The following is a 15,802-nucleotide window of genomic DNA, read 5'->3' on the forward strand; positions in this document are numbered from 1 at the left end:
TTGTACAAAAATAGGCAGAAAACTTTCACCTAACCCAGGCGAACCTTATTATCTGCTATAATGGAAGAAATTCTGGATAATCGAGGATCCCTGAATTTTGATCTTATACATAAAATCATAGAATTTATGGCACAGAAGGTCATTCGGGGCCTTTGTGCCTGTGCTAGTTCTCTGAAAGAACTATCTATTTAGTCCCATTCCCTGACCCCTTCCCCATGCCTTTTAAATTTTTTTTCAAATATTTATCCACATGAAATTAGAGCTAGGACATTTAGGAGTGAAATCAGGAAGCACATTTTCACACGAAGGGTAGTGGAAATCTGGAACTCACTCCTCAAAGGCTGTGGATGCTGGGTTAATTGAACTTTTCAAGACCGAGATTGATAGATTTTTGTTAGGTAAGGGTATCAAGGGATATAGAACAAAGGCGGGTAAATGGAGTTGAGGTATAGATCAGCCATGATCTAATTGAATGGCGTAACAGGCTCGAGGAGTTGGATGGCCTACTCCTGTTCCTAAGAGGGTTTGCTCATTCTACACTAATTGGTAGGAAACCGAAAGAGAGCTTTTTTCTTGCTTTTACTCTATAAATTGGGACAGTGTCTAATAAGCTTTAGATCATTTGGAAAGCCCCAGGTGAAATCATTGGTCTGGACTAAGTTAGCAGATTTCAGTGGGCAGCAGTTTGTTTTAGGGAAGTTACTTGCAATTAGGTTACTTCTGCTGGCCAGTGTGGTTGATAGATGTTGGGTGAAGACCAGGTTAGGTTCAGTTACAATGTCCTCCACTGTATAGTCTGCTATCTTAAGCTCAGTCATGAGAAATGGCCTCTTGAGTGAGTTCCCAGAGAGACACGGTGCCTTTGGAAACATAGCCTAGCACAAGTCAATGTCTTCAGAGCAGGAGAAAAGGGAGGTAAAATTCTCAACTGAAGTTATTTTTGTGGTCACTAAAATATATTGTGAAGAATGTGAAAATAGATAATTACTTTCATTTAAGTGCTTTACTGATGCATCTATAGTGAAAGTTTTTGGTTTAATTTGTCAGAAGAACAAACTGTTCAAATAATCCATGATTAAATGGTTAGCCGAGACTTAAAGCTCCTACCTGCTTTTAATAAATGAAGAGAAGTGGGAGATAAAGCAATGATGGTTGGCATCAGTGCAGTGATATTCTGGGAAGACATCGCAACAGAGATGGTGGAATTTTCTGATCTTTAGTTTGAAAATAGGTTTTCCCTCTCCACCCCTCACCCTGAATTGATGCGTCTAGATTGTGACAATTCTGGATTTGCAGCTCTATTTCTAAATTCATGACACAGTGCTGTATGGCGATGGTCTGCATTGGGTGAATTACTTAATTTAGGAGAAATTTTTCTGCTTGTTTTTGATTTATTAATGGAAGCACCACCTTTTGCCGTCATTTGTTTTCTCTGGGTATTTTTTCTCTTGCAGATTATGGATTTTTGCTGGATTTAAAGATGGCGACTTGCCATCTGTACTTTTATATTGCAATAGCCATAACATTCTTAGTTTTATTTTCGTATTTGAAAAAAAACTATGTGCTGCCATTGAAGAGCTACTTCGGAAGAGTTACTTGCACCCACATAAGGGCTGAATTAATAGCCATTTTACAGAAGTTGGGTGAATACAGCAGTGTTATCATTGTGTAATTGTTATCTGCATGCCCTTAGTTTAGGACTCGGTAACTCCTTCAAGCAAATTCCCTTCCGTGTTTAAACAAAAATATGTAAAGCTGTTACCAACAAAAACAACATTGGTTTTCCTTTCTTATTTTTGATTACTTTCATTAAGTGCTGATGGGAGCTGCATATATTTTCATATTAGCCAAAGTACATTGTAACTAGCTTCTGTAAATTTTGTTACACAGTACATTTTTTGATTACTACACTTTAATCCTTAGAACCACCCCCCCACCCCCAACCCCTCTATACTCACAAATTACTGCCTCATCTTCCTCTCAAGTCCTTGAACATGCTGTTGCCTCTGAAATCCAGGCTCATGTTTCCTGTAACACCATGTTTGAATCTTTCCAATCAGATTTCCACCCCTGCCACAGCACTGAAATGGCCCGAACCAAAGTCACAAATAACCTGCTCTGTGACTGACCATAGTGCACTATCCTCCTTTGGACTCGCTATAGCCTTTGACGCGGTCAACCACGTCGTCCTTCACCAACACCTCTCCTCCGTTGTTCAGCTTAGTGGGACTGCCCTTGCTTGGTTCTACTATTCATCGTAGCCAGAGCATCTCCAGCAGTGGCTTCTCTTGTCCTGCACCATTACCTCTTGAGCCCCCCAAGTATCTATCTTTGGCCCTCTCCTCTTATTCAACTAAATGCTATACCATAGCGATATTACCTGAAGACATGGGATAAGTTTCCACATATATGCTGATGATGCCCAGTCTACCCCTCCCGCTTCTTTTGACCCGCTTCACTGCCTATGTGTTATCGGACTGTTTGCCTGAACTAGTCTTGGTGAGCTGCAATTTCTTTCGGTTAAACATTGGGAAAAGTTTGCCAGCACAGGCACGATTTGTGGATTAGCCTCCTTCTGTGATGTATGACTCTTAAGTGAAGTCATCGTCTCATCCCCCGACACAAACTTTGTGCTCCTGCCACCAATTCCATCTCCATCTTCCTCCCTGTCTCTGGTTGAATGACTTTGCAACTTTGGCATCCTATTCAACACTGAGATGAGCTTCCAATCCCATATCTTCTCTGTCACAAAGACGAAGTTCCACCTTACCTTAGCCCAACTGTCAGTGAAAACCTCATCCATGCCTTTGTTATCTCCAGACTCGACTATTCCAATGCTTTCCTAGCTAGCCTCCCATCCTCCACTCTCCATAAACTTCAGCTTATACAAAACTCTGCAGCACATATTTTAGCACGCACCATGCCTCACCCATTCATCACTTGTGTCCTTGTTGACCTACATTAGCTCCCTGTCTCCTAACATTTCCAATTTAAAATTCTCATCCTCAATTTAAATCCCTTCACGGCCTTGCTGCTTCCTATCTCTGTAACCTCCTCCAGCCCTACAGCCCTTCCTGAACTGTTCCTCTGTCTCTGGCCTCTTGTGCATTTCTCTTTGCCTTCCCCCTACTATTGGTGGCTGTGCCTTCACTTGTCTATGTTCTACACTCTGGAATTTCCTCCATAAACCGCTCCATTTCAACACCTTCCTCTCCTGCTTTAAGATCCTCCTTAAAACCCACTTCTTTGACCAAGCTTTTGGTCACCCCTCCTAATGTCTCCTTCTGTGGCTGTGTCTGTTTTTGTCTGATTATGCTTCTTTTCCTACATTAACCGCTATATAAATGCCAGTTGTCTTCATTGTTGTGACCTGGTGAATGTTAATGGAGTTGCAGTGTGTTTTTAGCTGTTAGTAATTCCCTTCTGAGTAGTTAAGTAGCCATCTGAAAGATGGACAGTAGCCAAATTTCTGTGGATAGGTGTATACCCAATGGATAACGAGTAGAGAACTGGTATGTTTGAACTAAAAATCACTGGAGAGAAAGATTGACCATGCTTATTCTATTGAGCTCCTTTGGCCTTGGAATCCTCAAGAAACCTCATTAATTCCACTTGCAATTTGTGTTCTACAAAACTCAAAAATGCTGTTGCTGACTGTTGTAGCTTTTTTTAGGTAGCAGAAACAACCCATTTCTTGATCCTGAACTCAGTTTAATCCATGCACATGAGCAGACTTGAAGATGGAGTAGAGTTTCTGCAAATGTCTACCTTGTATAACACTAGAGTGCTTTGGTCAGGCTATTAGTCCTGTAAGAGACTGACCGGAAAGCTGACACAATAGCTGCTAGATATGGAACCAGATTCCTGTGTTTGTCCAAGAACATGAGAGCTGCTGCAGTGCGAGATTGTTCAAAAGGCTGCCTAGGACGCCTGTAGCAAAATTCCGCACACTACTTCTCTGGCTTGTAGAACAGTGGCCAGAGAACATTGCGTGAAACTCTGACATACCATGGTCGCAGGAGCATGTATTAGGTCATCGGTAATAGGCGACTGGCTTATTGGTACCCTGGTGCAATTCCTTTTTTTTTTGTAAACCAATTGTCCTAATTAAAAATGCGCACAACTATGGAATGCTGTCCTTCTCACAAAGGCGAAATCTTACTTTCCTAGTTAACAAAAATAGGCACCATAATCCAGTAGGAGACTTACCAGTTTTACTGGGTGTGCTTTTTTTTTGCAAATACTTTGTCCTTTAGCATGAGATTTAATGGAGAAAACTGGAAATTGAAAGCAACAAAAATGGAAATGAGCTGCCAGTGCAAAAGGGCCTTTAACTTTTTCCAGACTACATTTCAAACATGGTTATGTATATAGAAGAGTATATTTAATAGTAACAGGTAATAATGATGCAAGTTAGCAACTGCATTGGTGCTTCTCTTCCCTATCCTCTACAGGGTTTTTCATTGTATACCCAACTTCCCCTTACCAGGGGTGTGAGGAGCCCTAACTCCCACCTTTCTATGCCTTCCTAGTTCCTCAGGATCATTAACACACTTAGGATGTATGACTATAATGAGTATTTTAAGTTAATGAGAGATTGAGTGGATAGTTCGTTGGGCATAATAGGGAAAGAATAAGCACAAACTCATGCAGTTGTTTCAGTTTCCTTTATTAAAGCTTGAGGTTTTCATTAATTTCTGCATTGCAGATGTGCCTTCACAGTGCAACTTACAATGTTGTGAATGATGCACAAATTCAATTAGTTTAGTTAACTTTGCTACATGTATATAAAAGTATTTTGGTAGCTATTCAGTGGTAGCTTTTTGGCACTTGCTCTTTAAGCCCTGCTGTTGGCCCAGAACGATGCTTTAAACAGAGACACTTAGCACTGAGGAACCCCATCCCTAATGGGTAACAAAAAATTGCAAGTATGCTGCATATAATTTTTGGATGGGTACTGGTGAGAGGTGAGGTTCCATGCTGCATTCATACACATTAAATATTTAGGCTTAAGTATCATTGTACTTTTAATTGAAATTTGAGTGATAACAGAGCTGAGTTTATGGATTCTGGCACCAGGCATACCTTTATAATCTAATTTCTTTTATTACTGACCATCCAGAGATGGCAAAAAGCCAGCAATTTTCATTTATGTCTGAAACTACTACCATATAAACTTTACACATCCCCAAGTGACTATCTCTGGTCAAGGCTTTGGCTGGAAAAATTCGTCCAGAATTCCAGTTGCAAAACTAATTGCCGTTCTGGGAAATGGTGTTTCACACCAAAGCAGTTCTAGGCAACCAGGCTTTTAAAATCTACTGCACATACAACTCTCAAACAACAGTCAAAATAGTGGTTAAAAAGAGACTGCTAAAAATCTGAAATAAGCAAAAAGTACTTTAAATACAACTTAACCTCATTAGCATCTTAAAAAAAAAAAGTTAATGTTTCATAGTCAAAATGGCAAGTCTTTTGTTATATTTGTAGTTTGTGTTGGTGAAAGAAATTGTGTTACAAGCTGCAACAGTAGGCCTTAGATTTTGCATAGATGGCCAGCATCTCATGCAGATTAATAGGTCTGCATTTTTTATTTAATTGGGACGTTAGTGCTGGAAGCAGTTCAGATTTCAGGCATGCCTGAATCAGGTATAGCACAGCTAGATGCAGAGTAAAGTGTTCTGCTCTGCTCCAGTGTTCTGCCTCAGCCCCAACCTTCCCATATCAGCTTTGAGCCAAGTTGCCTGAGTGAGAGTTAATTGGTGCCAAATTTGGGACTGTTTTGTGCTGTATATCCATGGATGGAAACTGGTTTGAGCTACTCACATGTAGGACATTTATAGCTAACAAAGACTTTGATCATGTCAGTCTGGGCTCGATTTCAATCCAGGTCCCAGAGGTGAAAGGCCAGTGAATAGCCCACTGTGCCACCAAGCTTCCCACTGGTCTGTAAAACCTTAATGTTAGTCATTTCACAAAATTGCAGACCAGAACTCAAAACTGGAACTTTGATTTGCTTTTATTTAGTAATGGTTTAATGTTTTTAATTTTTTAATTCTGTCCAGAGACTTAAGTTGCAGCTGTTGCATATAAACCTTTTTGGAGTTAATGTGGCTCTTTCTGTTTACTTGCATGCACCATTTCATTTTACACAGCTAGAAAATATTGCGAACTGTCTGAAAATATGTATTTCCATTTGTGGATTGACCATTACAGTGCATTGTGTTTGAGGAACATGTTACTGTAATTAAACAGTTGTGTATATGTTGCATTGAGCTTAGTGGAGCACAAGAAAATATAATTGTTGTACTGCAGCTATACAGCATTGTATTGTATCTGTTTTATTCCATCAAGCGCAATGATTTTTTTTTTGTACTTTGTGGTTTGAGGGCCAGACAGGTCTTGTTTGGCTGATCTGTTAAGAGCTGTTGTCAATTGTTAGCTGGAAATGTATACAGAAAATTATTGAACCACTCAGACATAGCTGACTCATCTTTGGTTCATTTATTTTGGTGGCAGATTAGTATTCAGTTGTAGAATCATAGACTCTTACAGCACAGAAGGAGGCCATTTGGCCCATTGTGCCTGCGCCAGCTCTTTGAAAGAGCTATCCAGTTATACCCTATCCTGCTCTTTCCCCATAGCCCTGCAAAATTTTCCTTTTCAAGTATATATCCAATTCCCTTTTGCAGAATCCTGATAAACTCTCCAACATTACCCACAGATAGTTATTAATGCAGCTACCTTTAATGTATTATATACAAGTGACCTATTTTATGGTGGTCCAATTTGTTTTAAGACACAAGATTCCTCTCTAGATCACCTGGAAACACAGGGAAACAATTGAAAGGAAAACTTGGAAATCAACAACAGACTGTTATTGGGGCTGTCAGTGTTGGTCTACACTAACAAATTTTGAATGGATCTGAAACCTCAAAATTCTTGCTATTGCAGTTGATGGTGATTTGGAGAAAACAATATCTTGATACACCATGGTTACATTACGTGCTAATTGTTTTTGCATATAAGGTCAGGTGCTATTATATTTACTCAAGGGGTGCCCTGCAGTGGCTCACCGTGTGAGATTGCACTAATATGTTTCTATACACATTGTAATTTTCCATTTTAATAGCTGTAAGTTTTATTTTGTACAGAATTGTAAACTTTAATATTTAAAAAAATTTTTTTGGAAGTGTATCTCTGGAAAAATGCTGGATATAAAACAGGCACCAATCTTTCACTTGTATGGACGCCAAGTTTCAAAAATAATTGTCAGTGAGCGTTTGGATGAAGGTAGACTAAACTGCACCCCAGTGGTGGTGATCTCACTTTTGAACAAAATGTTCAGCACGTGGGGTCCTATAATCTCTGTTTGGATGTCTTCTGAAGTGAAATTGCTGAATTTATGCACATTTTTAAAATGTATGCTATGCTAAGAAGCTGTATATTGAAGCACAAAATAATGCACTAAATTTGAAAACATCCCAACTTTTAAAAAATATTTGATTTGGCCTTTAACAGCCTGAGCATTTCAGTGAGCTTCTCTCTACCTGATACTGTTTACAATTCATGGCAATATTTGGAGAAATTGAGAATGTGAAAACTCAGCAAGGCTAAAGGATAAAATCAACAAAGCAGTATTAACCAGGGAATATGACCTCTTAACAATAAAAGACCAAAATGTAGCATTTTGCTTATATTTGGGGAATGAATGTTGCTTGCTTCTAATTTTGGTCAGAAATACTTTTCATTCACCACTATTGCAAAAATTCTACCAGATGCTGGTTAGCACAGTAGCTCAAATTGAAACCAGCTTTGATAGTCCCTACCAGAGTTTTGATGTTTTGGTTATGTAGTTGATTTTTATCTTCACTTTGTAACTATATGGTGGGCCTACTGAATGTAGTGTAACATAGTGTGTAGTATAGCACTTTTGTATTTTGATACTCGAGTAAGTTTTTACTGTAAATCAGCCCACTAGCCGCCTGTTCTGTGTTGGCAGTAACCATGTGATTGCTCAAGTGAAGTAACAATGATGGATGTGGAATTGCATTTTGTATGTGAAATCCATTGTCATGGGCGAGTTGCTTTGTTCTGAGCTTAAAACTGCCATTGCTGGAGCAAACTTCATTTTTATTTTAAAACTTTTTGGTCGAGACTTAAGAAAATTTAAACTGCCAGTGGTAGATCTGCATTGCAGACATGCCTTGGACAATGCAACTTGTAATGCTGTGAACGGTGCAAAAATCCAGTTAATTTAGTCAACTTTGCTATGTATATAAAATTATTTTGTTGGCTATTCAGTGATAGCTTTGTAGCACTTGCTGTTTAAGTCACGCTCTCCGGTTGGAACTATCGATGAGCACTTGACCATAGATTGTTCCATAGAGATAGGGGAGCAGAAAACAAATTTCGGAATCGTACAAAAATCCTACATGCTGTCATAGAAAAACTGAAGTGGGCTTGCATTTGTGGAGAGTTGTCATTATATTACGTAAGCTCATGATCGTTGTGTTTAGACTGTTCAGAAAATAGAATTTGAGCATTTGCAAACTCAAGTTTGACAGTTGGAAAATACGAACATTTGGTAATCAGTTTTGAAGCATTTTCAGTAAGCTTAACAGAAGCTCAGTAAGGGTGCAAATAACTTCACATCCCCAGTTGATAACTCTTCCACCTCCCTCCCCCCACCCCGTAATCGTAAAACTGTTCTCCACTCATATAACGTGCACTATATAAGAAATCCCGTGAATGGACCCATGGGGCTCGATTTTCGCACCCCCGAGCGCGTGCGTTCGTGGCAGGAGGGCTGCGAAAATCGGGGATTCCTTGGGCAGGTCTGGAGCCCGGCTCCAACCCGCCCACTTCTGGGTTCCCCAGTGACACGCTGACATACGCGCACAGCCCCCGCATTTGGGACTCCCACCGGCAATTAAAGCCGGCGGGGTGCCACTTAAAGTACTCATTAAGGTATTTCAGGTCGTTTAGAGACCTGATTAACAACATTTTAGGAGGGGTGGGATATTGCGAAAAACTGGGACTGTTTCCCCTACTGGGGGAAACACTCCCAGTTCAAATGGACGTGTTGCAGCCATCAGCCTGTGGCAGCTGCAAAGATTCCATTTGACGTGGGGTGAGGGAATCCCTCACTCGTTGCAGGAGGCCACTGTGTTACTTTGGACAAAGTTTGGCCTCCACCACCCTCCTCCTAACAAAATTCACAAACTTTCACACTTACCACGATGTCAAGACACATGTACCTACCTTGCGGACCCCCTCAAATGTACATCTTCCGGATGGGGGCCGCCGTAGCTGCAGTCATGACCTCGGAGGACGAACAGCATCACCAGCCTCGCCGGCCACACCGTCCACCTCTGAAACGTGGACCCCCACAACACAGTGCTGTGACACATCCACCTGCACAGCAGGAGGGAGGGCAACGGCAGAGAGAGATGCATCGCAGAAGGCACTACCCTCGCCACAGGGTCCACAGACCAAGGCTCAGCTTCCTGGACCTCCTCTGACTAGCCGTGCACACGGAGGCTCAGAGTCACTCGACATGTAGTCGTGGACATCTGCAGCCTCCTTCATGCCGAGCTGCTCCCGGCTGGCCCGAGCACCATCTTCTTACCTGTCACTGTCAAATTCACCACTGCCCTCAACAACAACTTCTCCGCATCCTTCCAGGGTGTCACCGGGGACATCGCCAACGCCTCTGTCATCTGCACAAAAGAGCCTTGCAGATACACGTACACCCACTCTGCAGTGACACATTGGGTGGCATCAGTTGTGGGTCTTCATTGTGATCCTCAGGAAAGGGCATTATTGCACAAACCAGACAAGATTCGCAAAGACGTGGCAGTAGTGGTGACTATATATTATGTAATGTGAGTTGATCAGAAATTAAGTATAGGTAAACACCATCACAAACCCTCAAACACCCTTGTGCATCCCCTTCATGCTCACGACCCGTTTGCCTTACACTTCCTACTGCACATATGTGATGCATGCCCTGTGGCTGCAGCACAGGTAGTGGCAGGTTGAGTGAGGCTGACCGTGAAAGAGATGCATGAGAGGGTGAGTATGAGAGAGAGCCATGAGATTGTTATGAGCATTGGGTTGAGTGGTAGTGGCGGGATGAGTACTGGCGAGGTGAGTAAGTGCAGGTAAGATGAGGATGAGGTTTGAGTGGGTGTGAGGAGTGATGTGATGAGTAGTGTTGGCAGTGCAGAAGGAGATGTGGGGTGGGGGTGGTGATGTGGTAGATGGAGTGTAGGGGAAAGAGAAAGTGTACTCACTTCGGCTGACCTACTTGGGTCATTGAAGCGCCTCATGCACTGTATGCAGGTGCGTGATATGTTGGTGCAGGGGACCTCCTCTGCCACCTTGAGCCAGGCCTTCTTGTTGGCAGAGGCAGGCCGCTTCCTTCCTCCTGCCCGCCAGGGGGAAGATCTCTGTCCTCCCCCTCCTCCTCACCCCATGTATTGATACCTGGAGTGAGGCATCATTAAACCTGGGAGCAGCCTTTCCCCTGGGCTGCTCCATGCTGTAATTTTTCCTATTTCCTGCAGCATCAGTCAGTGGAGGACTGCCCCTTTAAATAGGGCTCCTCCAGCTGATAGCCTATGCTGTGCATGCGCAGTCCGCCCGCTGCGCAGCTTTCCAGCTCGAAACCTGGAAGCACAGGTAAGTGGCTCCAATTAGCCTGCGATTGCGTGCGGAGCACCCCGATTTCACCAGGCGCGTTGCCCACGCGCCCAGTCGACCCCCCCCCCCCCGCTGCGACCCCTCTGCCCTTCTAATATCGGGCCCATGGTGTGCAATTAAATACAATAAAGTACTTGGATGATTGCAGAGCTGGTCCAGTTTTTGCAGAAGTTGTTAACTTTTGATGTCATTATATTGGATTGGGGTTAAACATGGCCCTTTTGCTGATCTAATAAATAACTTAAGATTTGTTCCTCTTTGTTATGGTGGCATGGTTTCAAGATTGTATAGAAATAAGAATCAAAAGGAGAAGGGTGATGCTTATGAGTGGTTTGAAAAAAACCTTAATTTTGAATTCCATGTTCAGGATGAATTTTTTCTAATTCCGTATAATGTCAATTTTGGCCTTATTTTTTGTGTTTAATTCTTTTGGTTTTCACAATTTCTAAAGTCTGATGGAATGCAGTACCCCTTTTAAAAAATAAACCTGTTCCCCAAAGCCCCCTTCAAAAATAGCATCAAGAAGCTTAAGTTTCCAGGACTGACATTGTTGGACCGAATCTATAATTGTACGTTGGAAGTTTTCACAATCCAAGTGGATATATAGAACAAAAATTTCACACACCTGCTTCCTTGAATTCCCAGAGAGAACACTGCAGAAATAGAGTGGTTCTTTCCATAGAACGTGAGGCATATTGTAAAATGCACATTGGGATTTTCAAACGGTCTAATAGTTGCAAGCATGCATAGGGGGTCAACATATATTGGCGAGGATGTTTTGTGCCTTACCTGCTGAATTTTTTATTCAAAATCCATTAGCACAAGAGGTACAAATAAAAAAAAAATCAACTCCATATTCGAGTAATGCATTGGGAGTAAATGATTGTAAGCTAAGTCATATTGTACATTTGTGAGACTGTAATACAGAACTCTTGTTTTTTTTCCTACATGAATTTAATGTCAACATAGGGTTTCTAGAAAGCCTTGATCCTGTCAAGTGCAGTCTAAATCCTGAGATCCAAGATCCTTACACATGTGAAAAATGCACTTTTAGGTCAACTTAATATGAGATGCAGCTGTACAAAAACAGCTTTTGCCCTTAGGTGGAACATGTTCAGGCTTTTCCATGAATGCTAATATTTTAAATGTCATGACCTGATTTGATTTGTAGTGGCATTTCATCATTTCTTGTACACTTCATATTGTAGGCGAAATAGTTCTAAATGTTATACCTTGGGCTATACCTAAATCACCTTAATTGTATAACCATTTGTATAGTTCTAGCTGGTTAAAAGTCCAGGTAGATCAGGTTTGCTGCTGTTCTTCAGTACTCTTGTAGGGCTGGAAGGCTATCATTTCTTGTGATACACTACCCAGACGGTGTGTGCAGTGTGTATGTGATCATCAAAACTGCTTGGTATGTTATATATACACAAAACATAGCCATTGCTGCTGAATTTTCTGATCTAGAAACTTTTGAGAGCCTTTGTAAACGGACACAATTCCGTTTTAGTACTGGAGGCAAATTTCAGCACCAAAATAAAACTATATATTCTATTTGTTCCAAGGTAACTGAATTCAGAAATGTTTCAGTTTAACTTCCCAGATTCAATATTAAACATTTGATGTTTGTGGAAAACTAGATTTGCAGTTCATAATCAGCATTGTTCTTATTTTGAAAGTTGCAGAATGCATTCTATACTCCATATATGCCAACTACCTGCATGGATTTGCCACAGCAGGTCCCCTTTAAAAGGACTATTTACAGAAATTGTACACTAGGAAGTTACAATTATCTTTTGTTTTTGTACAGGTATTTAATAAATAATGGCGCCAGTGTTGCTGCTGTTAACAGTGAAGGAGAAATCCCTTCTGATATTGCAGAGGAATCAGCAATGAAAGACCTTTTACAAGATGAAATTAGTCGACAAGGTACAGTATGGAATTCTGCAGTATCGCATTATTTATGCTGGTGCCCATTGGTACTGGTACTTGTCTCGTTAGTGAAAATGACTCATTGCTCTTGAGTGAATGACTGGCATTAGTGCGACATGATGGTCCAGCCTGCAAGTTAAAATCCCTAAAATGTACAGTTGTTGCTGAGATTTTGTTTTGCACATTTCACTTAACTGTGGTACTGAGTCATAGGGTTGGTTTTTGTGTTTTAGTTGTGAAAATCTGTGTCTTGTGCTTCAATGATCCATCTATGGATTTAGTTTTTCACTTGAATGGATTATTACTTAAATCTAGCCAGTGAAATATGGTTATGTAACTTTGTTCATGGGCATGAGTATAAAAGTTCACTCAGAAATCTTCCATCTGATTTATTGCTGAAATATGACCACAATATCCATTTTAATTTGTCAGATACGTTTCCGCTGGACAAAACCTCCTCAATTTTCTAAAATGTACCTGTGAATCATAGGTTTTCAAATTGAGCCCAAGGGAATCCCAGGGATCCATGAGGTCGTCATATTTCTGTTTCTCCCCCCCCCTCCATGGTTGGGCTGCAACCAGAGTGCCTTAAAAAAAATTATATTTATTGATTTTTCTAGTATGTTATTTCTGTTACATACGAATAAAGGTATTCTGAAATGATAGCACTGTTTTCCTTTCAACAGCTGATGTCTTTCACAAGTTAGTATGGGGGGGTGGGGGCGGCTTGGGGAGTGGTGGGTACGGTCCCAGGTGTGTGTCAGTATTCGCAAGGGGTGCTAGGCGTGTCATTAATTACATAGAGTTCCCTGAGATGAATCATTACTTGCAAGTGAATCCCCCACACACGTTTTTGACAGCCATTATTGTAAATAGACTGGTATGAAACCTATCTAAGCAAACTGCTCTGACGTTATTTGTATTTTCTGACTTTGACAAAAGCTGTTTTGTTTACTTACAACATTGTCATTGTCGTCATCTCCCTCCTGCCCCAGAAAGTCATGTGGCAAAATTTGTCAAGGACTGATTAATCAGTTCTCTAGTCAGATAATCTTGTCTCATGAGTAACTTTAACATGTCTTAAATTTTTATTTGCTGTATTTAATTAACTTAGTAGACACCAAGGGCTCAATTTTCAAACTGAGCCGGGAAGGGGTGGGGGGGGGGGGGGGGTCAATTTGAGGTCAGGAAACCCATTAGTACTGGTTTCCCGGACGTCCTTATGATTTTGACATAAGGATGTCTTTTTTTGTCTGTTTCCTGACCGGCTGATTGACGGGCTGGTCTCAGTTGGACAGGAGACCAGCCAGGGAGAGGACGTCTGCAGGTAAGTCTTTGTTTGCATGGACGCGGGGTGGGGGTGTTGGTCGGTGCAGGTGGGCTTGTTGGGCCTGGGGTAAGCACTCCTGCTCCTCCAGGCCCACAAGCTGTGCCTTTCTAGGCACTTACCTGCAGTCTTGGGCCTTTCGCCTCCTTTGAGGAGGCGTAAAACAGAAGGCCCGGGAATCCCAGCCCTCCAGGGTTGAAATGGGGAATTAGTTAAAAATGGAGGCCTGAAGCCCCCGTGAGAGGTTTTAAGGCCCGACCCGCCTCCTGGGAGCGGGTTGGCTGCCCACCCCTCGTCCTGCCCCCATGAAAACCAGAAATGGGCGGGTCTGAAATGATGGCAATTTTCCAAGCCCCCCCCCACCCCAACCCACCTGTTTTTTACTTTTAAAATCGAGCCCCAAGTTCATTTCATAAATGTGCACATTTATCAACAAATGCTGTCCTACCATTCAGTAACTTAAATGTTTCATGAAACTTAAGTCAAAGTTATCGAGTGGTTTCCCATCCTTGGAGTGGGTTCCTTATTGAAAATAAGCACCCTGGTTTGATTTGAGTATTGAAATATTCCTGTGATGCTTAAAAGTGCAGCATGCTTGAATTTTGGTTCAACTGAATTGCCTTTTATAAGAATCATTTGACTGTTTTTACTTGAGCATTTTGCAATAGCAGAATCCAATTGATGAACATAAGAACATAAGAACATAAGAAATTGGAGCAGGAGTAGGCCAATCGGCCCCTCGAGCCTGCTCCGCCATTCAATAAGATCATGGCTGATCTGATCCCAACCACAAATCTAAAGAACACAAGAAGTCGGAGCAGGACCCGGCCACATAGCCCCTGGGCCCTCTCCGCCACCCACAGGGCATTGACCGATCCGAACTCAGCTTCATGTCCAATTTCCTGCCCGCTCCCCATAACCCCTAATTCCCTTTACTTCTAGGAAACTGTCTATTTCTGTTTTAAATTTATCTAATGATGTAGCTTCCACAGCTTCCTGGGGCAGCAAATTCCACAGACCTACCACCCTCTGAGTGAAGAAGTTTCTCCTCATCTCAGTTTTGAAAGAGCAGCCCCTTATTCTAAGATTATGCCCCCTAGTTCTAGTTTCACCCATCTTTGGGAACATCCTTACTGCATCCACCCGATCAAGACCCTTCACAATCTTATATGTTTCAATAAGATCGCCTCTCATTCTTCTGAACTCCAATGAGTAGAGTCCCAATCTACTTAACCTCTCCTCATATGTCCGCCCCCTCATCCCCGGGATTAACCGAGTGAACCTTCTTTGTACTGCCTCGCGAGCAAGTATGTCTTTTCTTAAGTATGGAGACCAAAACTGTATGCAGTATTCCAGGTGCGGTCTCACCAATATCTTATATAACTGCAGCAATACCTCCTTGTTTTTATATTCTATCCCCCTAGCAATAAAAGCCAACATTCCGTTGGCTTTCTTGATCACCTGCTGCACCTGCATACCAACTTTTTGATTTTCTTGCACTAGGACCCCCAGATCCCTTTGTACTGCAGTACTTTCCAGTCTCTCGCCATTAAGAAAATAACTTGCTCTCTGATTTTTCCTGCCAAAGTGCATAACCTCACATTTTCCAATATTATATTGCATCTGCCAAATCTCCGCCCACTCACCCAGCCTGTCTATATCCCCTTGCAGGTTTTTTATGTCCTCCTCACTCTCTACTTTCCCTCCCATCTTTGTATCATCTGCAAATTTTGATATGTTGCACTCGGTCCCCTCCTCCAAATCGTTAATATAGATTGTAAAGAGTTGGGGACCCAGCACCGACCCCTGTGGAACACCACTGGTTACTGGTTG

General features: G+C 41.9%; 1 protein-coding gene across 6 annotated transcripts in view; it reads left to right on the forward strand.

The window, feature by feature from the left end:
• LOC137344427 (protein phosphatase 1 regulatory subunit 12A-like) overlaps positions 1-15,802 on the forward strand; it is a 211,413-nt gene that overhangs the window by 60,461 nt on the left and 135,150 nt on the right. For all 6 annotated transcript variants that reach the window (XM_068007389.1, XM_068007392.1, XM_068007388.1 and 3 more), the window contains exon 3: positions 12,521-12,639. In XM_068007389.1, the coding sequence (XP_067863490.1) occupies positions 12,521-12,639 (119 nt within the window). The remainder of the gene's footprint in view (positions 1-12,520; positions 12,640-15,802) is intronic.

This window comes from Heptranchias perlo, chromosome 27, assembly GCF_035084215.1.
Source record: "Heptranchias perlo isolate sHepPer1 chromosome 27, sHepPer1.hap1, whole genome shotgun sequence".
NCBI lineage: Eukaryota > Metazoa > Chordata > Chondrichthyes > Hexanchiformes > Hexanchidae > Heptranchias > Heptranchias perlo.